Raw genomic sequence first — 26,166 nt, forward strand, 5'->3', positions numbered from 1 at the left:
AAAGTCACCTATACACAAGCTTGACAAACTTATCCGACATGATCAGAAAATAAAACGGTCATGCACATGATTTGTTTTTGCATTCCAGAATCTAGAGTGTCAAACTTGAATCTCCAGTGGGAACTAGAGGGTAAAAGACGAAGGAATATGCCAAAATATAGAATTCAAAGGATATAAGAGCTAGACAAACACATCATCCACAATCTGGTGACTTATTACTGTCAGTTCTATTCTAAAATTTACTGCATGCTAATGATAGATGTTGTGGTGTGCGAGTTGAATACTTAAAGTTCTATTATACTGACCCAAAACCTGTGTCTTGGTTACCCCTTTGTTTGAAAAGATAAAGCTTATTAAAAAACGAGTTACACAAGCTAATAAAGCCATATTCGAATTCCAGGTCAAACCCACTTTACAAAACAAAACATGAAGAATAAGCTCGAAGTGAGAGAATTAGAATTAATAATAACCACTTTATTAAAAAAAAGTGATAAAAAAAAGATTCTTAAGAAACTCAAAGCATTTTAGCATTTTCTAAGTTAATACATTTAAGGCTGCGAAAGAATAAATTAATCTAAAATGGTGACAAAAGACACGTATCTATCGAAACAAAGATATTATGACTGCTTGATGTGCTCCTTAATGAAAAGATCGACACCCCTTCGAAGCCCTTGAGTACAAACATGAATCAGCAAGAAAGTTGGAACGGCCCGAGTGTGGGAATTGAAATTTAAGGGTTAGGCACACGTAGCTGATTTTGGGAACAGATTTCAGCATCAGTGGATAAACGGTAGTGGTAAGAAAAATTTGTTGAAAGAAACAATTATTGCGCAAATCTTTAAAAAAAAATCAATTGACACAAATAGTCAACTGGAGTTTATTAATAGTTTCTTGATTGATCTCAGCTTATTTCTCAGCTCAGTAGTGGGGTCTTTCACCATAGTTACCTCTGAATGACTATTTATTTGTATCCCTATTTTTTTTGTGATGATCATGCTGAAAATCAGCGCTGATTTTGTAAATCGGCGCCAAAAACTAGGAAATTTTTCAAGCTCAAATCGATGCCGATTTCTTTTAAAATTGGCGCTGATTTGAAAATAAGTTCTCGAAATCAGCTACGTGTGCCCAGCCCTTTATGGACTGATTACAAAACAGCTAAATACTATTTGTCCTTTCTTTTAAAGTGGTAACTGGAATTAACAGAATGAATAATTCGTTCATTGAACATTATTTAAAATTGTCATTTTACCAAGTCCAATAAAATTAAATGAATATGATTAATTTTATATATGCATGAAAAAATGTCAAAGCCTAAAAATGATAAAAATCGTCATAATGTATAGGATATTTTTTTAAGGGTTGGTAAACACGTAAACCGAAAGAAATCGAGCGGCTAATTACAAAACATTTCTTTGAAATATGCCTTATAGATGGCCGTTCAAACAAAGTATTAAGAGAAACATTCAAAATTAAATATCGTGCTGTCGCAACAAATGAACTACTGTGAAGACCTATCATCAATATAAGATGTCTGGCTTCAAGCTAGTCGGTAAAAAGAACAGATTTGAGTTTTCTCAGGTATCAAATGAACTTTTGGAATTCAATGAAGATGAAATTATTTTGGACTCTGGAAAATCAGTTGAACATAGTAATGGCTTTGATGTTGGTGGAAATAGTCTTAATGAAAAAGTCAAAAGTAACCCTGTAAAACATTCTTCAAAGAAACCAAATTATTTAAAGAAGCTTCCAAAGGTAATAAAATGTATAATTACTTACCAATTTTGTAATAGCCTATAATTAAGGAAGGTAAACCACTAGCCTACTTTTTGGCCACTAGGCCTTTGTAGGCCATAGGCCTAGCCAGAGAATAGGAATAGATAAAGTTCTACAAAATCATATTATTGAGTTAGGAATAAAGTGAATACACCATTTGATGCCTTTTTTTATGCTGATTACAAATATAATAGGCCTAATCATTTCTATCGGAAATGAATTTCGGTAATTATTTAGCTGTGGCCCCCTCATAAGTAGACATGTTAAGAAAACAATTCTTACTTTAAAATATGAATAATGATCCTAGTTCTTATATTATCCAAGGGGAGAACTTTTATCATCAAGTCTTTCCTCTAAAAATCCTGAAAACTGAAAAAGTTTCCAAATGTCACCACGTTTTCAATTCAATGCTTAAGTTTTTTTAAATTGACCCTTTAAATTGCCGCCTAATAGTTCTTTTATACAAAGCGTTCATGCTTGTCTTTTTATTTTACTTTTATTTTTAAATAGCAGTGGCACAGGGAAAAGAGCAGTGGCGAAGGGAGAATAGCAGTGGCGTAAATACAAAATATTAATAGCAGTGGAGAAGGGCAAATAGAAGTGGCAAAGTGCGAAAAGCAGTGGTGTAAATACACAATATTAATAGCAGTGGTTAGGTTAGGTTAGGTTAGGTCAGGTTAGGTTAGGTTAGAAATTCACAATTTCTATAATCTCAATATACCACTACTTTTTCTTTAAACACGTTTTTCGACACATGTGTTAAACACGTGCTAAACGCTATCTATAAAACGACTTATTTGGCAGCAGTTTACAGCGGCAATTTCAAAAGACTTAAGCATTGAATTAAGAACCTGGTGATATTTGGAAACTTTTTCAGTTTTCAGGATTTTGAGAGGAAAGACTTGATGATAAAGGTTCTCCCCTTGGATAATATAAGAACTAGGATCATTATACATATTTTAAAGTGAGAATTGTTTTCTTAACATGTCTACTTATGAGGGGGCCAAAGCTAAATAATTACCTGAATTTCAGCCACCCCCCCTATATATGCCAATTCAGGGTTAGGTTAGGTATATACAGGGGGGGGGGGCTGAAATTCATTTCCAATGATTATCCATTTCCAAAAATGATTATTATCTTTGTAATCAGCATAAATAAAGGCATCAAATGGTATATTTGCTTTATTCCTAACTCAATAATATGATTTCATAGAACTTTACCTAGGAATAACCTAGAAAAAGGTTGCCTTGAATATAATTTATAGTATTAGCTCCCTTGAAAGTAGTCTAGGCAAGGCTCAACTTTTGGTTGTCATAGGCTTAAATAACCTACTTCTAATTGATTTAGCCTAGGTCTAGGCCTAGTTGAGAAATAAAAATAACTTAGGCTACAACTTGATGCATATTTTACTGCTTTTACAAAATTAGGTCTACCAAGTGCTACCCTGGCAAATCTATCTCATAGCAGTACAGGAAAGTTGCTACAATTCAATTCCCCAATTGACACTTTTCAAACTTAACATTTATTACTATGACAAAAGTGCTCTCCCTCCTCAGCAGTTAATCAGAATGAAATTCCAAATAAAGAAAGTGAATAGCTTCCAAAAACATGTCTTCAAAGATTGGTTATTCACTAGTTAGGACAAGGCAGCAGTAATTCTGGCATTCTCCATCTAGATAAACAAAGCCTCTTCCTTTGAAATAAATATTCTACCAACTTCAAAAACAGAAGCGCTTTTCATGCAAATATTGAATATGTAAGCCTATAATTTAAAAAAGGCATGTTTAAAGCACCAAGAACATTAAAACAAAAAGTTTTTTTTCATCTAACCTCCCCTATGTCTATTCTTACCTGAAAACCATAAGTTTCTAAGATCTTTATTTTGGCTGTTTCAAAAGTATAGCTTTTAGGGTAGTAGCCTACCACATTTTTGTCAGTGTTGCCTTGAAGAAATAGGAGAATAAATTAGCAAACCTAATTAGCTAGATTCAAAAACGCTTATCTTCCATAATGATTCAAACATTAATAATCTCTTGATTCCTAAAGATTGATAAAGACATTTAATCAATCTAGCCCTACACTTGGCCTATTATCAATATAAAATATCCAGCTAGAAAGATAATTTCATGTTGGAACCTGACTTTTGGTTTGGTTTTTAACAATTTAATACTAAATTGTTAGAATATGTACTTGAAACCTTATTTTGGCTGCACAACTTAATTTAATACCATATTTATATTTTTTAAGGATATAGGACAATTATCTACTAGATCTATCAATGCCATATCCAGGGGGTAGGGAGTTTACAAATTTGGAATTAACATAAAAAGCCAATTCTTTTGATGAATTTATTTTTATTAAATTTCTTAGTTTTAGAGTTTAGTGCTCATTTACTTTTTTAGTGCTTTACTTTTTTTTTGTATGAAGATGGGTTTTCAATAAATAATAATAATAAAACCTGCTGGTTAAAATAAAACCTGCTGTGGTACAGTTAATCATTTAAAATGATATTTAGGAGATTAGTTTTGTAACTTAATTCAGGATTTAAAATGTTGAACTAATTCCGTAAATTTACAAATTTCTTCCATTAATGTTTACACACAAAGCACTTCTTGATGAATGATTAACAAGTATTTTGTTATTAATTTTTTTGTTCAAAACAGCAACAAACCCTTTTCTCATGCTGGTCATACTTTTGGCCCCATCAGTTGAAATCAACACAATGGGGAACATGATGTTTATCCATACATTGTAATACCTTCTCATGTATCTGACCTTTGAGTGGCAATAATCCTATAAGTTCTTCTTAAGGGGCCTATAAGGGCCTGAATGAGACATAAATCTTACAAAAAGTGGAACTTGTATCATCTATGGCACAAGACTTGTCAACTGCTGTTGATAAAGCTGAGACCAATTTCAGATCATCCATATGCTGTGTGTTTGTATTTGAAAAAATTTTAATTGTTCTAATTTTAAAGGTTTTGGAAGACAATGGCTGCTCTTTAATTCTTTTCGAAAATATCTGCTATGTTCTTAAAATCTTTTCACTTAAACAAAAAATTATAAATGGTATTGATTTGTAGAAAAATTTTAGTTTGTCAAAATAAGATGCAATTTTTGATTACCAAGTATTTTTTAATGAAAATATGATTGTGCCTTCTGTGAATATTTGTGCCAGAACCACACTTAAGGGACCAAAGAGCCACATGCAGCTCTGGAGCCATGCTTTGCCAACCACTATGCTAGATGAATGAAAGTTTCAGCAATAGATGTATAGCTTGAATAAGTGTCTAGAAAGAAATTTTTCAACCATATACCTTCAGTATATCCCTACTCATAAGCAGGGGCGTCATTTTGAGGGGGAGGGGGCTGACTGGGGCTATAGCCCTACCCTGATTGTATGAGGGGCCCCAAATTAGCTGTCACAATGTCTGTCAGTTTGATTTGGACTGTGAAAAAACACATTCTATAAAAACAGTTTTCAATTAAAACAAATCTTTTTTTGATATAGCTGTACTTCACAACAGTATACAGTGTGTGTCATTTCCAAACATATTTGTTTATTATTCCTATTTTGTATATTGCAACACATTTTTATTGCTTTGTTGCTATAGCCACGGAGACCAAATTTAATTTCAATCAAGTAATTGACCCAGGATCTATAATAACATAATATATGTTGGTTAAGTGATTCTGGAGTAGTGGTCCCCTCTACAAGGGCCATATCCAGGAGGGGTTTGGGGGTGGGTGAGGGCTGGGCGTTTTAAACTCCCCCCCCCCAAAAAAAATGTTTTTATGACTCATAAATAGTAATAAAAATGAATAAACAAATTTTTATGTTTTTTTAAAGTTTTTTTTTGTTTAACCCCTCCCCCCCCAAAAAAAAATCATTGTTTAAAACACCCTCCGAAAAAAAGTCCTGGATACAGCCCTGCCCCTCTATATATACGTATTATGTACTCTATATTTCTTTGAGTCTGTTTGTGAATCTGTTCTGACTCATTTCTGAGTCGTGTGTGACTCAGGTCTTCTCTGTTCCTGGACTTTGTAAATAAAACACAATTTTTTACAAAAGCGGACTTTTTGCACTCCTAGCAGCCATAGACGTATTATTGTTGATAGGCACCAGACCATATGGGATTTTGAAAGTTCTTTGTATTTTTTTTTTTTCTTTGCCTCTAGTCAACACATTAAATTTGAAATTTGGTTTCATTCAAAATGGTTATTTCCTGAATTTTGTTTCTGGAATTGTCTGGAAATTTAGCATCTTGAATTTTGAAAAAAATCAAAGCGGGAATTTTCGACCATTCGTTTTTTTTATTTCAGGAAAGATAAAAAAAAAACAAGAAAAATATATTTTATAAAAGGGCAATTAAAAGAATCATTACAAATCTTGAAGGACCGTATTTAATCTCACACACCAAAGATGGTAACAAAACGAGAATATGAAACTGTTCGTTAATGCTTAAAAAGCCACTGTCATAACTGTTCTTCAGCTGGAGAAATAATCCACTACAGATGGGCATCCCAAAATTGATTGGTGAGCAAAGTATTGAATAGATACGACTGTATTTTGGCCGTTTGACCGATTACCAGAACATCTAGTGACAGGGAACTGGCAGTTCAGGCCCACGAACTTGCAACCAGACTTCATACATTTGAATTTATATTTATAATCCATCTAGCAGAAAACAATTTTGTGCCACAAACTTTGTCTGAGCAGCTTCCAGAGATGCCTAGTTTTCTCTAGAGCTACTGGTCTTATTGTGGGTACGCGAGATAAAATTATATGCATGCAAATTGACGATGGTTTTGATAAAATCTTTCATAAAGTGAAGGGATTTTCTTGTGAGTGCAGTCTCAGTGAAGACCTGGAGCAAAATTCTCAGAATTCTGACTATTCGTGTAAAACACACAAAGCGTGCACAGGAAGTAACTTCCTGTTTATCCGATTGTGCAACCGTATCGACTTTGGGAAAAAGGAATCTTGCAGAAATGGAAGAATCAACTAAAAATGTTTTAAGAAGGGATCATTTTCTCGTGACAGATAGATTGTGCTCCATGTTTGAAAGCTGCTTCATGAGTGCTGTTCCCCCGTTAGAGTTAATCTGTGCGATAGAGGTTGATTCGCCGCACTTTATCATTACCAGCCAACTAGGTAGTGCAGCAGCAAATTAAAAGCAGTTTTCTATTGACACACCTCTGCTTGTCTTGAAAATGGATCTAGTAAAAATATACATAGACTCTTTAGCCAATAGGCCAAAGGATTTCTTTGAACTTTGCGATTGTCTGAAGACAATATGCAAATCTTCATTAGTCTATCTATCACAATGACTAATAATTAGAGATTCTTTTCTACACTAAGCCTGATTAAAATCTATTTAAGATCAACAGCAGCAAAAGGCTCAGTGATCTGATGTTGATATTTAGTGAGAAGGCTCTTGTGAAAATGTTGAATTTCAATGCTATGGTTGGTATTTTTGAAAAAATGAGACCTTGACCGTTCCCAGTGTTGCACTAAAACTGTAAATTACTTTACAACTTAAGTTCTCTCTGTATTCATTAAGCACTTTTTAATTGCTTCTTACTATCATTAGTCGATTTTGGCAGAGACCTGTGCTAATCACTGTGAAGAAATATTGATCTTCAACAACTATGAGCCAGACAGTTTAGGGGCCCACAGAGGTTGCTTTGCCCCCCCCCCCCTCGCTCAGAATGAAATGTCGTCACTGCTCATAAGGCTTTAGAGCAGAAAAGAAAACCAATTTTTGTTCCCAATAAAATTTCAAAACAACTTAAAATTCAAGCTTTCAAAATTTCAAACCAAGCTCAAATCCTTCGAAACGTTTTGATAAAGCTTAAAATTCAAGAGAAGCAGGTTTTTCAGCCAAATTAGAAATAAATTTGTAACTTTAGTTAGGAAATTGACCTTAGTTCACAGGATCTATAAAGCTATGTAAATAGAGGTAGAGATAGTAGATTGAAAACATCCTTCTATGCCTTAATTTGAGCTGTGGATATATTTCTAAATGGTTCAGTTACAAATTAAGTATCCACTCCTAATTTGCTCTTTCATAGCTAACGTTTGGGCATAAGTACTTATTTTTCCATGTTTGTTTTTTTGCATAGCCCCCCTCCTCCCAAAAAAAATCTTTGATTTTCAACTATTTTTTTTTTGGTTTCATATTCTTACCATATTATTCGCCTAATCTTGACAATGTTTTAGAAGTTGTGCTAGCCATCTCAGAAACGAAATCCTGTATGCAGGCCAGATCTAGCCCCTCTTTGGTCTTTTGCCCTCTTCTCAAAACCTGTGGATTTAGTTTTTACTGTAAGAAAGAAAGTATAGCCCATGGTATGCAGGCCAGATCTAGCCCCTCTTTAGTATAGCCCATGGTATGCAGGTCAGATCTAGTCCCTCTTGAGGTTTTTTGCCCTCTTCTCAAAAGCTGTGGATCTAGTTTTTAATGTAAGAAAGAAAGTATAGCCCATGGTAAAAATCTATTATTCTTGTCAATAAGAAACATACTGTTAACCTTTTTTTTGTTATTTATTAACCAAATCTTAACTATTAGATCTCATTTACTGTAGGCTGTAGTAGCAGCAAACATGATACTGCACTTCAGTTCAAACAGTGTGTTTAGGCATTAAAAAAAAAACAACAAAAAAAAACACTTAAACAGGTACTTGTTAATTAGACAAAACACACTCAAGAATTACACTTAGGTTAGATCTCAGAAAACCGGTTTCATAGTCACAAAGACAAATGATGAGTAATAGAATACATTAAACTTGTATAATTTGGGCTATATATTTGCACATTAGGGGGGGGGGGTAGGCTAGGAGCGCTGTCCAAATACTTTACCTACCCCTTTTTAATTTGCAAATATAAAACCCAAATTATGTTATTATTTAAACTAAAGCTTATATGAAGGTTATATTTTGTTAGGGTTAACGTAACTTCACTTATGGGTGTGTTTCGTTTAATTAACATGTACCCTTAAACATAAAGGAAAACACGAAATCAGTTACGGAATCTATTTAACTAATTAGTTTTACTTATTTATTTTTGTAGCTCAACGTAGCAACACTGAAAAAAGTGGGGTGCTGCCCTGAAAACTTCATAATTTTGAAATTACCAAAAGGAAAATCTTAAAAAATCACATTTTCGGGCAGACCTAAGATAGGCCATTAGGGCAACAAATGTTTTACTCTGGAGTCTATGGTACTTTTAGAAGTCCTGGAATAAGGACAAAGTTGAGAGTTGAGGAGAGACAAATGAATAAACATTTAAAACGAAAAGAAGAGACAGCAAAATAGATATGAAAAAGCAAAAGAATCAAGAGGTCAAGCACACATATTTGTATACTTCAGCGGTTGTTTCATCTTGTTAATTATTGTGTTTTCAGATAGATAGAGATCATCCTGTATATACAAGATTAAAAGGGATTGACAAATGGATTGGCACATTGTCAAAAGAAGAGGTGTCAGAAAAACTAAAGCAGTTCCAGTTAGAATGCAATGGAAAAAGGGATGCACTTGTGAATAGATTAAAACACTTTTACAGACACCAGTTATTGATCATGGCTACACTGCAGGAGAAAAATAAATATTCAGTACCTTTGACTTATGATTATTTTGTTGTTATTGACTTTGAAGCAACTTGTCAAGCAGGGAAGCAAAAGGAATACAGGTAAGTTTTTTTCTTTCCCTGTGCTTTTGAGCTTTTTGTTTTATGGGTAACTAGTCAGTTTTGGAGAATATTAAAGCCCATTCCACATCAGATTTTATTAACACTAAGATTTAGCTAGCAATAATTTTGGTAATTGGTTCAAACCATTTTCTAATTTAGATTTAGCTGGTGTTCAGACCTGGTTTGAGCTGAAGTCTTGTCGATTTGAGCTTTGTTAATAGATAGATAGATAGATTTATTTTCATAATTATACAACAATAATACTACAATCTACAAATCCCCACAAAGGCTTTATGGCCTGTAGGAGGGGAATTATGAAGCAGATCTCTTAACTTTAAACTATTAAACATTTAAACACATAACATGTAAAGCATTTGCTGATAAAAGTGGAGAAAAAAAACACAAGGAAATAGAGAAAGAGAGTTCATTAAATAAGCTTTATGATAACTATAATTAATCACAAGGTCTATAACTATACTACTGCTAATAACAACTCACCGCAGCACCAACCCGCCTGAGGCCAACACAGCTACGCACGTTCCATCCCAATCTATTCAAAGCCTCCCTTTTTACACCCTCCCAGGAAGTTCCCATTTCCTTTAAATCTTTCTTTATGACATTCTCCCACCCCAGACCTACAAGTATAACAATAATAATAATAATAATAAAATGAATAACAGCATATACGTCAAGGAATTATTAATCATATGGAAAGTAAAATATTTTTTATAAATCTTTTGAAGGTGCCAAACAAGTGGCATTCCCGAGCCTAATCAGGAAGGATGCTCCATAATAAATGACACGCAACAAAAACATTAAAAATTGGATCTTATTGTTGGTGTATGCGTAATTTGAATGTTCAGAGAATTACAGAGCTGATAATTTGACCAATCGGATACAAAAGATGAAGTAAATCTAAGGGACCCAGGAATATCACCATGGAGCTGAAGAAAAGCAAAAGACGCACAGGAAAGAATATATGTTTTTTTTTAAATCAAGTAGCAGTTTAGTTGCTGAACGATTTACTTCGTGGATAAGATTTATAGCTTTATTATAAGTGTTTCGAAGCAGTTTGATAAAAGAAGGAAAAGTAGACATACATATGACTGGACAATAAGAAGCATAAGAATGAATTAAGCTGTGAAATAGGATTCTTAGAATTGGTCCAGGAAAACTATGTTTGAGTTTCCTTAGAATACCAAGGTTTCTGCATACCTTTATTTTAATCAAGTCAATATGGTGTTTAAAAGATAAATTTTCATCTAGGAGGATATCTAGGAAACAGACATGGCCATCCTTTGGTCTACTAATAAAGCCTATGGATATATGAGATTCAGATAGTTGAGGACAAGCCTGAAAAATGTGAGAAAAAACTAAGAAGCTAGATTTAGAAACATTTTGGGCTAGAAAGTTAGCATCAAACCAAATTAAAGCTCTCTTGAACAGGTCCATTTACATTGTAAAAACCTCATCATCTATTCTGCCAGAAGTAATAAGGGTGGTACTATCAGCAAAGGTAACAAGAGAATCTGAGGAATGCAAATTATGGTTATGCTAATGGGCGAATGTTGGACGAAGTAGACGACAACAATAAAGAGGATATTTATTTCTAACTGGAAAATTCGGTCATTTACATATACTAAGAACCATACTGGCCCTAAAATTGACCCTTGAGGGAGCCCTGGTCAAAAGTTGATGGTGAGCCAAAAAGTGGACCAACAAGGATTATTCTACTAGACATATAAGACTTGAAACTAAGAAACGCACTACCTCTTACGCCAAAATGAGAAAGTTTAAATAGAAGAACACTGTGGGTTAAAGAAGTAAAGGCTTTACAAACATCCAGAAACAAAGAAGCAGGAATCAAAAGGAAGTCTAGGACAGAGTGAAGATAATTCAATAAAACTGCACAAGCATACTCAGTTGGATGATATGTTCGAAAACCAAATTCAAAATCGGGGAAAAACTCTTTAGAAGTAAGAAAATTATTCAGACGAGAAAGCTTCGCCTTCTCAAATATTTTGCTAAACACAGACAACAAAGAAATTGGCCGATAGTTGTCTGGATCATTTTGTGTCCCCCCCCCCCTATATAATACGATGACTCGTGCCCGCTTGGGACTATTCAGGGCATACCATGCTGAAATGAGAATTACTTTAGCAGGAATATCATCAGGACCAGACAACAAGGAATTGTTCAGTCCCATAACACTTTTAGTAATTTCTCTATCAATCGCTGGTTCCAAGAATATTGACTTAATACAAGATGACCCGAGACAAGACCTGAAGTTGGATAGTGAAGGAGGAGAACTAACAGCAGAATCGGTCCTTTTACCAATATAAAGTAAATGCATCTTTCACATTCAGTACACCCTCGATAATTTTGCTATTAAGATCCAGAAATGAAGGGACTGGTGGAGACCGATGGCCTAAGGACAGAGTTTATAACCTGGCAAATTTTTCGAATATCTTTACTGCCATCTGAAATCAATAAAATAATCCTGGGACTTGGCCTACACAGAATTTTAGGTACTCCTGTAAATTTTAAATCGCTGAAAGCGATTTAAAAGCCCTTCATTGAAGGGCTAGCACACTGACAGGCTCTTCATTGAAGGCGCTAGCCCTTCATTGAAGGGCTAGCACACTTACAGGCCCTTTAGAGTCTATTTTTTCTCCTACAACTCCTAAAAGGATCAGGGGTCATCCAAGGATTTAGAGGAAAGGCCCTCTTAGGTTTACGATTAGAAGGTGAAACAGAGCAAATATCAAGAACTGCGTCTCTAATTGACTCATAAAAAGTACAAATTAATTACAAAAATCAGAATCACTCTTAAAATTACACCAAGAAATTTCTGCCAATCTTGACCTAAGGAGCGTCAATTCCACTTCACCAAATCTAAAAGGCCTTTTACCAGATTCACTACTCCTCTTAATAGTCATATTATCAAAACAGTATCTAGAGTAAACAGGGAATGGCTCAGAAATGTCAATTACTAAACTATAATTTTGGATTCCGTACAGAAAATATTTTCAATCAGAGATGACGTACTCTCTGTTATGCGATAGTGGATACATATAGAAGGTAAAGTACCTGCGAAGGTAAAGTACCTGCGGCAAGCATGCATGGAAAAAAAAATCCAAATATACATACAGACCTTATATACATCAAATTAATACTAAAATCTCCCATAATAATTATCTCACTTGACTATTTTAGGGTGGTATCCAGTAGATCATTAAGGATGGGAAGAAATAGAAGAATAGAGCCACTAGGAGATCAATAATAATCCCAACAATTAAATCCCTACCTCCACATTTCATATCAATGAACAGTGATTCAAAGACACCTTCGATATTTCTGGATAAGTATTCTAAGAGAATATGTGATATTATTAAGAACATACAAGGCAAGACCACCCTTGGCCATCTTTTGTCAATTCAGTCGCTTCATTTTGTAACCTTGCAAACCCAAAAGCATATCATTTTTTGAATCTAAGAAAGCATCACATAAACCAACAAGATCAGGTTTAAGTTCAGGTTCAGGTTCAACTCTTCGGAAACAATCGGTTTTAGATGGTCGATTGAGGAACAAAGACTCTGAATATTCAGCTGGAACACTGAAAAATATCTAACTCGTCTGGCAGCCTCCCTTACATTAGAAATATATTGACTCGTTACTGACGGGTTCATTATAGTCATATAATTGACTAATTCTGATTCTATTCTGACTAATGACTAATTGAATTCTGACTAATTTCTGATTTCTGATAATACCTGAACCTTATCTAAAGAGAGAAAAAAAAAATAACAATAAAAGGAATTGTGGAATAAAATGAAGTGAAACATTGGGAGCAGTTACTGAAACTGAAGAACATTTGTATGACAAGAGAAATAAGTAGCCTAATGTATGATATCTGAGATAAAGAAAGGTACATCGAATAATTATGGTATTAGTTGATTCTGGTGTGTCAATTATCCATTGTGGATTGTAAACTCTAATCACTAGCACAAGCTTATACCAGGTTTTGGAGTGGACTGAATTTTGATACTAGTAAAATCTCAATGTGAATGGGCATCTAGATAACTTACAGTTTAATTTTTTTGTGATTTACTTAAAGCTAAGTATGGTTGAAGAGTTGCAGTAGCTTTTGGTCAGCTTGTTCCAGGAGCAACACTTTGATGTTTTTCTTCACCATCAATTGGATGCCATAGTCATGAAAACCTCAACTGAAAAAAAAACTTTTCTGAAGAAAAAAAATTACGAAAAGACAAAAAAAAAGCAGAAACAACAAAAGAGAGTCTAAAAAACTGCTGTATTCTTAACACTCTTTTTTCATATATCCCCAAATTGGAAATTTATAGCTACCCCCTGCTCTATAAAGCTACTACCTATTATATAGCTACCCCCTGCTCTATAAAGCTACCCCCTGTTATATAGATACCCCCTATTATTTAGCTACCCCCTGATCTATGAGGTTCAATGGTGTAAAATTACTTGATTAATATCTCCATGGCTGTAGGTGCCTACCTATCAAATTGAAAGTAAACACTGGACACTTTTTATGGATGGGGCTCAGAAGTGGTGGTTGCCTTTGAAAATCGATCTGCTCTGTTTAGTTAGCCCAAAATTATTTGCCCTGTTAGATACTAGAAGTTTGGAGTTTAGCAAAGGATAATATGCCTCTGAATATCATCATTCTCACATCCCATTGACCCAGGGTCCTTATTCCATATATGTCAAGCTGATTAGTAAGAAAAAAGTTGTTCTACCTCTTTTTTCTTGCGGAAAGAGGGTATGGGTCTTTGAGAGGACAAGAGGCCGTTTTGTGCCGGGAATACAGATTGAAAATTATTGCAAATTTTATATTCAAACGAAATGCAACGTGTCGATGTTTTCACTTATTATTTGAAAAAACTACGTTTTCTAAAGAGTTAAAGAGGCTGAGTCACAAGTTCGAACCTTAAAACGTACAGGGATTAGGAGGTGCTGTTGGGGGGCGACCGCCCCCCACACCCCCTCTTCCGTATATGAAAGGGGCTGTGCCCTCCTCAACGCCTCGCTCTTTACGCTAAAGTTTGACTTTCTTACAACTCTTTTTTTTAACAATAAAAACTTTAGCGTAAAGAGCGAGGCGTTGAGGCGTAAATAATTTCTGCACGTTTTTGTACAGTTTATTACTTATTTAACTCTTTAGAAAACGTAGTTTTTTTCAAATAATGTTATCAAAGCAGTGGAGACTTACCTGTAACCTGAAGGCCCACTGTGATATTCTTCTGGAAACGCCTGTTGAGCCGAAGGATTTAATAGATTGGATTTAAAAAAGAAACTGAGTTTCTTTTTTAAACTTTAAATTCAATATAAACTCAATGCCTTACTCTTTACGCTAAAGTTTTTATTGTTTAAAAAAAAGAGTTGTGAGAAAGTCAAGCTTTAGCTTAGAGAGCGAGGCGTTGAGGAGGGCACAGCCCATTTAACTTCCGGAAGGGGGGGTTGGGGGGGTGGCCGCCCCCCAACTGCACCTCCTAATCCCTGTACGTTTTAAGGTTCGAACTTGTGACTCAGCCTCTTTAACAGCCCCCCAACTGTGCCTCCTAATCCCTGTACGTTTTAAATTTCGACCTTGTAACTCAGCCTCTTTAACTTTTTAAAAAACGTAGTTTTTTTAAATAATTTAAAAAAGAAACTGAGTTTCTTTTTTAAAGTTTAAATTCAGTATATAAAAAATTTCCTCTGACGAGGAACGAACCCGGGTATTCCGTCTGACAGTCAGGAGTATCGACCACTGTACCAAAGAGACACAATTGTTCTTGTATTTTTAGTATGTGGAATCTATTTTTGACGCAAGCAAACCCCCAAAAAGCCTGATATTTGGTTTTTGTAAAACAGGTAAGGAGTTATCAGATTGAGCTGAACTTTCGAGGATAAACTCCCAGGCCACAGGAAAACTTATCCTTTAAATTTTAGCTCGATCGGACAACGTTAAAGGGAGGCTGTGGTTGGGAAATTTAACATGGGCTCTTATGGAAAAACAAGGTTTTTCATAAATGTAAATTCAGGGGATTATTTGTTCGGTCTGAAAATATCAAAAGGCCCTAACAGGTCAAATTCCGCTTCGAATGAGTCCTCATTCACCCGGATCCGTTACCAACTGTGGCCTGTAGGCGTGGCTAATAAAAAAAAAGAGAAATGAACATTTAGTGGCTATATCTGGTTTTTGGAAAACAGGGAAGGAGTGATCGGATTGAGCTGAAGTTTTGAGGATAAGCTCCCGGGCCCTAGGAAAGCTTAAACTATAAATTTCAGCCCAATCGGACAACGTTAAAGGGGGGCTGTGGTGGGAGGGTCGAAACTTCCGGCCCAGTTTACCCCATGAAGATAAAGTCGGAGGGGATGAAATTTTGCAAGTTTCTTAGTTTGAACTTGGGCTACAAAATACGATCACCGCCGTCTCTCTGCGACCTCTAGGACCGGAAATCGCTTAACATTGTGGTGGGTCGCCTCTTTAAAGAGGCACAAGTGTGCCTCCTTGAAAAGTTCGAGTTTGGAGGGTTAGGAAGCGTTAAAGGCACAACTGTCTGGCTTTAGTTCTATAATCGTATAGATTGAAGATCCATGTACGAATAAGTTTTAAAAAGGTTGCAACTTGCCTGTGTTTTGACAAAAAGCTGGCCTTGCAAGGGGCAAAGAAGATAGATAAGATATTTATTTCAAAAAGATCACTATCACAAGCCCACAAAGGGCCGAATTCGGACTTCGGAGTCGACAATATAAATGGTTGCACTAAAACTGGCCAAAATGCAAAAAACAACAACGAAATAGAAAAATCATAATGAACAATCATTTAACAGTCAATAATTAAAACTGTAAAAAGTCAATTAAAAAGTTAAAAAGATAAAAACTGGTCAAACTAAACTTACACAGATACGAATCAGAAAAAGAATTAGAATGGACATAAAAGAAGGAAGGGGGGAATAAGCAAATATACACAAACAAAGAGCGAGACATAATTACATATAAATTACGAGACAATAAATTACGAGACATAAATTAAAATACACTATTATTATAGAAGACACTATTATTGAAACTAAGAAAGTGTCAATAATTCAACTACAGTAAGTCAATAAAAGAGTTAAAAAATAAAAACGGGCCCAGAAGGGGGGGGGAGGGGACAAAAATAAATAAATACCCCCCCCCCCCCAAAAAAAAAGAAAAGAAAGAAAAATAAAATATGTAAAAATTAAAGAAGGAACTGAAAAAAGGGGGACAAGCAAATGAGCGCAAGAACCTGGGCAGCACCATCAGCTAATAAACAAAAAAGAGGGGGAAAAAAGAAACTATTGGGACATTTTATTCGTTTTTTCTGTAATAAAGGGGACAAAAGTTCTTTCGTATCTCGAAGTAACGCAGCGAATGGGGGACAAAACAGGGGTGGGCACAGAAACAGCTCGAAGATTCTATGGGCCAAGTATATGCCTCCATCAATATGGATTGAATATCTTTGTGTGGTTATGCACCAGACAAGGTACAACGTGTCTATCCTTTTGCTAAAAATCAGTGGGAGGGAGTGGGAGGTGCCAGTGGCTTGCATTGTGCCTCAAATAATATAGATTGAGGGTCTTTGCATGATCCTGCTTCAAACAAGGTGCGATATGCCTGAAATTAATGAAAATAGTGAGAAAAGACCCCTGGGGGGGGGGGCTCAGAAGGGCAAAGAATTATCTTTGAGCTTTCTAATAATGCTAATGGAAATCTGCATGATTTTGGTGTACACAGGCGCACTATGCCCAATTTTTTACTAAAAGGTTGATCGAGTGCGGGAGAGAGGGCTTAGAGAGTTAATAATTTCTATAAACAAAAGTTCAAATAGGGATCAAATCTTTTTAATAGACAGTGATAAATATAAAAAAAATAGATATTTCGGTCACATATAAAGTGACCGTCATAACTGATGACGGTTACTTCATATGTCATAACTGATAACGGTCACTTCATATGTGACCGTTTTTTGTGAAATTTATCACTGTCTAATAAGGATTTTATTCCTATTTGAACTTTTATTTATCGTCATGGAAAGGCAGTATGGTCTCCGAAATTATCTAAATAATTTCTTAGACCTCACTGCCTTTCACTGTCTTAAAAACGTTTGCCCAACAATAATAGATTTTTGTTTCAAGCGTGCTAGAGCGACCATTCATCAAATCTAGTCTTACCGATAATAAATCCTTGCAAAATCCTGCTTCAGAGAAGGTGAAACATGCCAACCTTTCTGCAAAATTTTTTTTAGCAGTACTATGGGTTTGTGGGAAGGAGGTAGCACTGGCCAAGATTGGCTCTTCAACCGTATAGATTGAAAATCCTTGCATGATTCAGATTCAAATCTGTGCGATGAATGAATGAATGAATTTATTGCCCACTTTAAAGATAAAAATCACAAGCGGAGCACTGAAAAAAAAAATATAAAAGGAAAATGCAAATGATAAACATTAATAAAGAAAAAAACACTATCAAAGAAAAACACCAAAATCCGTATTACATAAATCAGTACAGCTTAAATTACACATTATACAGCTGATAAATTACACTTAGAAAATAGCACATAAAAATCATGAATTGGAATCTCCCTTTTGAGTTTTTGAAATATGCCTACATTTTTGCAAAAAATTTGAGGTGGGATGTTTAGCGGCCATGAGTCAACTTTTGCCTCCATCTTTTGGTTTTAGTAACGAATTTGGTTTTTACTAGTTTTTGGCAGTCATTTTCTCTCTTTTTTCTGGTTTGTACCCCCAACAAAAAGGTGTCAGCCCCTGGAAATATTTCTCATGCATAAACAATTTTCTTACGTATAAACTGATGCACATACATTCAACAGTTTTTCAAGGAGTATTGTATTTCTGTTAGTTCAAAACTTGATTTTCTCACCTTGTGCCAACTTTCCTATGTTGCTACTAAGAAATGGAAAACTGAGTAATGGGAACTCCGCAATGTCTTTAGCAATAAGATTAAGGTTTAGGAAAAAGATGTGCTACTGGTCCTCCACCTCAGTCCCAAACACAGAACATGAAGTTACGAACTCAACAGAATCACAAGCAGAAATGATTAGTAAAAACAGATGGCATCACTTTCAAACCCATGAAAAAATGCCTTTTTTTGGGTCTCTAATGCGGGGCTCCCACGGCGTCATCGGAGTTAATACAGTTTTTCATGAAATTGGGCACCATAAAGTTTGTCCCACTCATACAAGAATTTCACCTTTTTGACTTTATAGCAATTTTTCTTAGCAAATAACTGAATTAATCAGGCATGGCGTAGAGAAAACCATCTTCTCAAGCATATTTTTCCTTTTAATAAGTAAGGCTTAAATGAAAATATTTCTGGTCTAACCCTTATTCTATTACAAACAAAATATTTGAGCAAGTAACACTATTGTATATGTTGACACTTATTTGTTTATGGTTTATTTGGATTTTTCTACAAGTCTTCTGTTATTGGCTGAACTGTGCGGACTTTCTTGAAAAAGTTAAATAAAGTTCAATTTTATTTCGACAGCAATAAAGTCAACAAAGTTATGCGAGGAAAACGGTTTATTAATTTTGTGGGCAATTTTATTAACTTTATTGACGCCCTGGGAGCCAGGGAGCCAGGGCAATTTTATTAACTTTATTGACGCCCTGGGAGCCGTGGATAATTGTTCGTGTTTATTATTCTAAGGAATCGTTTTGACAATTCAGCCAGGGAGCTGTTCCGCATTTTAAGCACTTTTTATTTTAATCTTACATCAGTTTGAAACTGATGCGCTTGGCATAAACAATTTCAGATAGTCCTTTCTAACAACGATAAATTCCCCTTCAACTCATACACTTTTGGCTTCGGCTGAAGGGCTTGCGAAAACCATCATTTCTCGCTCCAGGCACGAATTAAACTATAGAATTCTCAAATTTAATAGAATTCATTGGTAGTCTATTATGGTTTAACGAAAATAGACTTTTTTCTACACGAACTCTTTCTTTGTCATAGTACCAGTAAGGTCTAAGTTTGTGCGCTAATGATAAAATTCAAACAGTCAAAGCACGGAGGAATACCAAAAAACTTGTGACTCAAGAACTTTTTGTTCTCTTTAGTGGCTTATAATTTCACACAAAAGAACCGAAGGACGGATCAGAGTTTAAAAAGGCAGATTTTTTACTTTCCTTTCTGGCTAAGGATTATGGGATATTGCGATTGACTTATGAAACTACGACCCAGACTTAAACTAATAAGATTATAGGGCAAGGCCGTACGCAGAGGGGGGGGGCATAAGGGGTTTGACCCCCCCCTCGAAATGTTTGTTTCACTCGCAAAACGTAACAAAAATGAAAATTAACAAATTTTGTATGCATTTTCTGAGGGGTTTTTTTTCTCTACCCCCCCCCCCCCCGAAAAAAAATCTTTGAGTAAAACCCCCTACGAAAAAAATCCTGGGTACGGCCTTGTTAAGGGGCAACTTGTTCAGCCATCAAGGGTTTCAGCTATTATACTGTTGTTGTTGTTTTTTTTTCGTTTTTTAATTATTATTATTAGTTACTATTTTCTAGTAACAATGAATCTATGTTGTTTTTTTTATTGAATGCACAAATTTTTTTTTCCAGACATGAAATTATTGAATTTCCTGCCATTTTAATCAAAGGAACGACTGGTGAAGTTGTTGACGAGTTTCGTCAGTTCTGTCGACCATCTTTGGAGCCAAAACTATCTGATTTCTGCCTTGAACTAACTGGGATCTCTCAGGTAGTAATAATTAGCTCAATATTTTTTTTTAATGTCTCGTGCTGGGAGAAAATTATGGCCTCGTTTCAGATGTGGCCTCCCCTAATTAGCGTTGTTACACTCTTTAAAAGGGGTTTCAGTTTTTATAAGAGTGAAAATTGGGCTAGTGCTATTTAACTGAAAAACTGTATGTAGGAGTCGCTGTATTACACGAAAAGCAAATATTTTCTTACTTGGGTTCCACTGGAAGGGTTTTACCTGGATTTAAAAGGTATAAAACCTAACTGGCCTACCATCACAAAACCAAAGAAGAAAATTTCAAAAGAGATGGGTATATGATCAAAGATAGTTCTTTTCGGCCATCCATGTGGTGTCAAACGAAAAGCAGGTCATCCCTGAATGGAGTGTGAAGGGACCGTAGGAAAGGATTTAAGGAAAATTTGACTTCTTGGGAGGGTGTAAAGAGAGAAGCTTCAATTAGACTGGGATGGAGGAGAAGTGTGCGTAGCTGTGTTGGTTTCAAGTGGCTTGGTGCTGCAGAGTTTTTGTAGCAGTAGTAGTATGACCAGTAGTTAGAAAAAAGAAGAACAACCACACAAATATTTCGCCTGTCGGCGTCCTCAGTGCTAAGAAAGACTGAATTTAAAACCATGAATAAATTGAAGAAAAAGTAGAAATCTGAAATCATAAAAGAATAACTGGAGAAAAAACTCAAACCAGTATATACAATTGCTACTCCATAAACAAACAACCACGGAAGTAGTATAAGCAACTTCATAGGATTTTTTTTTTCTTTTTTTTTTACCAGAGGGTAAACCGTACTTCTGATTGTAAAACAGTTCGCAGTATTCGAACGAAGAAATTATTTCCTATTGTTTGCTGCAAGCCCGCCATCTATATTTACAAGAAATAAATGTTCCAAAATAAAAGAAAATATTTTCACATGGAAAGTAGAGCAATTTTAAAATTTAGAACAAGCAAAAATTAACTCATATAGAATTCCGAACCTGAAATCATGTGAAATTACTATGAATGAAGGAATGGAACCTAAAACACACAACAAAGATCATTGAATTGAAACTTATATAAACATAAATAACTATAAATAAGTACAGTGTTGCCCCCCCCCCCCACCCCACCCTAATAAATATGGCTAGTTTTGTTTGTTTTTAATGTTGTATTAAGAGGGGGAAGTGTGCAACCATAAATAAGTGCAGTGTGCCTTCCCTAATATACATGGCTAGAGTTTCGTTTTTTTAATTTTGTATTAAGAGGGGGGGGGGTGTTTAATTCTCGAACAGAGTTGGAAGGAATAAGAAAGGATTTAAAAGAGCTGGAACTTCATGGGAGGGGATAAAGAATGAAGCTTTGAAGGGATTGGGAGGGGGAGAAGGAGCATGCGTGTATGTGTTGACTTCAAGCTGTTTGGCCCTGCTGTGATCTGTTAGTAGTGGTAAAAGCTTACTTATAAAATACGCATGCAACTGAACAATTTCTTTGCAACCGAAATCTCATGGGAAGGGATAAAGAATGAGGCTTTGGAGAGATTGGAGTGGAGAAGTTTGTGCATGTGTGTTGAGCTCAAGCTGCTTGATCCTACTGTAATCTGTTAGTAGTGGTAATAGCTTCCTTATAGAATACTGACAATTTCTTTGCAGCTGAAACCTTATGGGAGGGGTTAAAGAATAAAGCTTTGAAGGGATTGGAGTGGAGGAGAAGTTTGCGCATGTGTGTTGAGCTCAAGCTACTTGATCCTACTGTGATCTGTTAGTAGTAATAATAATAGCTTACATATAGAATACTGACAATTTCTTTGCAGCTGGAGCCTCGTGGGAGGGGGTAAAGAATGAGGATTTGAAGGGATTGGAGTGGAGGAGAAGTTTGAGCATGTGTGTTGAGCTCAAGTTGCTTGATCCTACTGTCATCCGTTGGTAGTGGTAATAGCTTACATATAGAATACTTACAAATCTTTGCAGCTGAAACCTCATGGGAGAGGGTAAAGAATGAAGCTTTGAAGGGATTGGAGTGGAGGAGAAGTTTGCGCATGTATGTTGAGCTCAAGCTGCTTGATCCTGCTAGTGGCAATGGCTTCCATATAGAATATTAAAAATTTCTTTACAGCATTGATTGCTTTATATTTCTAATAAGGAATATATAATATTTGTGAATTTTATTAATTAATTTATTAATAAATTTTAATCTTTCATTAAAATTTATTAATTTTATTAATGATAAATTATATTTATAAAATAATATAAAAGAGGTTTAATATTTATATCACTTTATTTTCTAGGAAACAATCGATACCTCGCCCTCCTTTATAGAAGTGTTGGATATGTTCAAAAGATGGTTAGAAAAACACCAACTTGGAACGAAATACAGTTTTTCTCTAGTCACGGATGGGCCATGGGATATGGGCCGTTTTCTTTTGATTGAATGTTCGGTAAGCTTAATTAGGGTTATTTATTATCAAACTAACATAAATTAAGTGTCAGCTGCAAATTGTTTCCTTAGTCTAATCTATGGAGTTTCCCTGGATTCAATATTTCGACTGTGATCTTCCAAATCCTTCAAAAGGTACTTCTGTGTGTAAACTAATAACATAAAGCTAAAATCATGAAAGTACTCGGGAAAAGATTTTTGGGGTTTGGAGGAGACGGTGATCTGAAGCCTTAAATCCTTAGAAATTTACTACGAGGTGCAGTGATTTTGTTATTTTTGTATTTTAATATAGTAATTAATATAATTTTATAAATTTTAAATTATTTGAAACTTAGTATATATATTCATTTATAAGATATTAATCATACTAGTTTTTTACAATAAGTACTATTATCATTGTCCTTTCAGTATATTTTCAAATAAATATTTACTCTGTATATATGATTCGAAAATTCTGGTTATGTCAAACAATTCTTTTTATTATCTTAATATCATTCCTATAGTTGTTGTTATTTGCAATTTTTATTTTTATGATCCTTTAATTCTTTTGTTTTCTATGTAATCAGTGTTAACGATAACACTAACATAAAAAGTATTTGTTTCAGTATTCGTTTTTAATTATTTTTATTTTTTTGAAAAAATTATTATTTAATTATTTCGTCAAATCTGTCATGTCAACTCCAATCCAATTGTTATTCTCTTATGATTGTATTTCTATATTTTTTATTTCTTGCGAAATGACTCATCTATCATATACTGGGCTCTGTGACTATGTGAGGCTGTATTTTATTTTTGTAGGTAGAATAAAATGGAAATAGGGCAAGAGGTTGTACTAACCGTCAGAACGGTTGTTTTATTCGAATTTATTGGCTGGGACTATAATTTATAGGCCTATAAGTGAGAGGAAGAAAAGCTCGCCAATTTGAAATAACCCGGCCATTTTCATTGCGTTAATTGCAAATTATTAAGAAATGTTGTATTAATTATGACATTTGGCTTTAATGATTTAGATATTTGAATTAAACATATGTACATTAATATTAAAAATAATAAGTTCAACATTGGGAAACAATATAAAAAATATACTATTTGCTTATAATAATACCTCACGCTAGTAATAGTTAGTATCATAGGCAGCGTAATAGGGCTGCCTAAATAAATAGCGATGTGGGCACAATGTATTATTTATTTTTTATTTAGACCAGGACAATCCGTATAGAAGGAATTGTCGTAGAACTTCGAAAGGGGGCTCATTCCATTGGAAATTAAAAGGGCTAGTATACATTTTAATTATTGAAAACGATTGGAGGGCGACCAGCATTATTACAAATAATTATAAATGTCTTACAAATTAATACATCTAATAATTAAAACCAAATTGTGTGTGTTATTATGCAAATATCGTCATCAATTCTATTTAAGTATATTAAATGTTGGAAACTAAAATTAATTTGTAGTTAGATGTTTCAAATTTACGGTATCATTTAAACAAAATTAAGTTTAGCTATTAAACTGATTTAAAAATAAAAATATATTATTTAATTATTATATCTTTGTAGTTTACAAACTAAAAGCAAAAATATTTTATGAAAATATATGAAAACACAAAATAAAAATAAAAAAAAAAACATAAAAAGATAAATATATAAATGCATTACGATAATACTTGGAAACAGTTTTTAAACTGAGAGTAAATTCAGACCTTGGATGAACTTGAAGTTTCCTCAGATCTGCTACCTATATGGCTTGGCAGTAGTGTTTAGGATGGAAAGGATATAGAAGATTATTCCGTATTCCGTATATTTTAAATATATATAGTCATTAGTATTGGTAATTTTACCTTTCGTTTACACCTTATTAGTATAGAAATGTGTATAAATATATAGATGGTGTATTTATATATTCAAAGCGCTCTCTAGATGTTAAAAGTCAGTATCTAAGAAACCAAGAATTGAGCTTCTTTTTTTCCATAGCTCGTAGAGGGAAGAAAATAGCGCGAATGTTAGAGGGCTACCTTCCTTCAGGGAGAGGAGTAGGGAGGGGGGAGAATTTTAAAATAAAAAATGAAGTTTTTGGTAGCTTTGTCTTGTATTTAATTTTTTTAAGGCTTCAACTAACAGTTCTAAGGGGTCAAACTTTTAAAGTACATCATCAAAGAAATTGGATAATATTAAATTTTAAAAATCAAGCGCTTGATATTTGTAGGTTAAATAAAAAGCAATCGTTCCAGAAAAATTTTTAAGCTGCCAAATCTGTAATTAATTCTGCAATCTTAAGCAGCTACATATCCCCACTTCAGGTGACAGTAGGGGTTGATTTCAAAATGTTGAATCACATACCTTGTGAAATGCTGTTTGCTTTAAAATATGTCTTGGAATCTGCTTGATTTTTGCCCAAAGCTTAAATGGCATTTCAACCCTTAAGTAATTAGGAGTTTTCGGGGGCACTTTTTGACCCTCAAATTTTGTTTGTTTTTTTTGTTTTTTTAGATTCCAAATATAGTCACTGGTAACATTTTACATTAAAGTAAAAGTCTTAAGGCCCTATTTGGCATTTTCCTTGCATTTGAATTAATTTTCAAAAACTATTTGTTCAACTGTTATCAAAGGAAAAAATTATAGTGTGTCTATGAAACGAATATGACAATTTTGTTTGATGAAGAAATGACGAGGTTAGTGCTATCTTCGAAGGGTAAACCTTTGACGAAGAAACTGTGTATTTCTAATACAAAGTCGTATACACGGGAGCGGTTAGAGGGTTTGAATTCCCCCCCCCCCCCTCTTCCCGAAAATGTTTGTCCAAATCGTAAAAACGTAATAAAAATGCATAAAAACACATTTTTCGTGTGTTTTTTAAAGTTATTTCTGTTGTATTTTTGGAGCCCCCCAAACAAAAATCCTGAAAATATGTTTGGAATCTGCTTGATTTTTGCCCAAGGCTTAAATGGTATTTCAACCCTTAAGTGATTATGAGTTTTCAGTGCGCTTCTTGACCCTCAATTTTTTTGTGGAGATTCCAAATATAGTCACTGGTAATATTTGACATTAAAGTAAAATATTAAAGTAAAAGTCTTAAGGCCATATTTGACAAAAACTGATGATTTAATTTGATGAAAAATTGATGAGCTCAACGCTGCCTTTGAACTGTAGCTTCAAATAGCAATGTGACTTCGTTTATTATACTGCCTCATAAACCATAAATATATATATATATATATATATATATATATATATATATATATATATATATATATATATATATATATATATATATATATATATATATATATATATATATATATATATATATATATATATATATATATATATATATATATATATATATATATATATGATATATAACAGAGGGGGCCCCCCAAACAAAGATCCTGGATACGACCTTGATCTAATACAAATTGGAAGATTTTTATCAAATGAAAATTTCAACGAGTTCAACACCATCTTTGAAGGTTCTGTCTCTGATTAAGAGGTCTATTGGAGAAACATAATTTT

At 34.3% G+C, this 26,166-nt stretch overlaps 1 protein-coding gene across 1 annotated transcript in view; it reads left to right on the plus strand.

Annotated features, from left to right (window-relative positions):
- Window positions 1-1,493: 1,493 nt before the first annotated feature.
- The window catches only part of LOC148949786 (3'-5' exoribonuclease 1-like), a 54,465-nt gene continuing 29,792 nt past the window's right edge, over window positions 1,494-26,166 (plus strand). The window contains exons 1-4 of the mRNA XM_089093747.1: window positions 1,494-1,752; window positions 9,183-9,466; window positions 20,095-20,233; window positions 22,506-22,655. Coding sequence (XP_088949873.1) covers window positions 1,528-1,752; window positions 9,183-9,466; window positions 20,095-20,233; window positions 22,506-22,655 — 798 coding nt within the window. The 5' untranslated portion in view covers window positions 1,494-1,527. The remainder of the gene's footprint in view (window positions 1,753-9,182; window positions 9,467-20,094; window positions 20,234-22,505; window positions 22,656-26,166) is intronic.

The sequence above is a fragment of the Artemia sp. Qi Xiang Cuo genome, chromosome 8 (assembly GCF_049724085.1).
Source record: "Artemia sp. Qi Xiang Cuo chromosome 8, ASM4972408v1, whole genome shotgun sequence".
NCBI classification, from domain to species: domain Eukaryota; kingdom Metazoa; phylum Arthropoda; class Branchiopoda; order Anostraca; family Artemiidae; genus Artemia; species Artemia sp. Qi Xiang Cuo.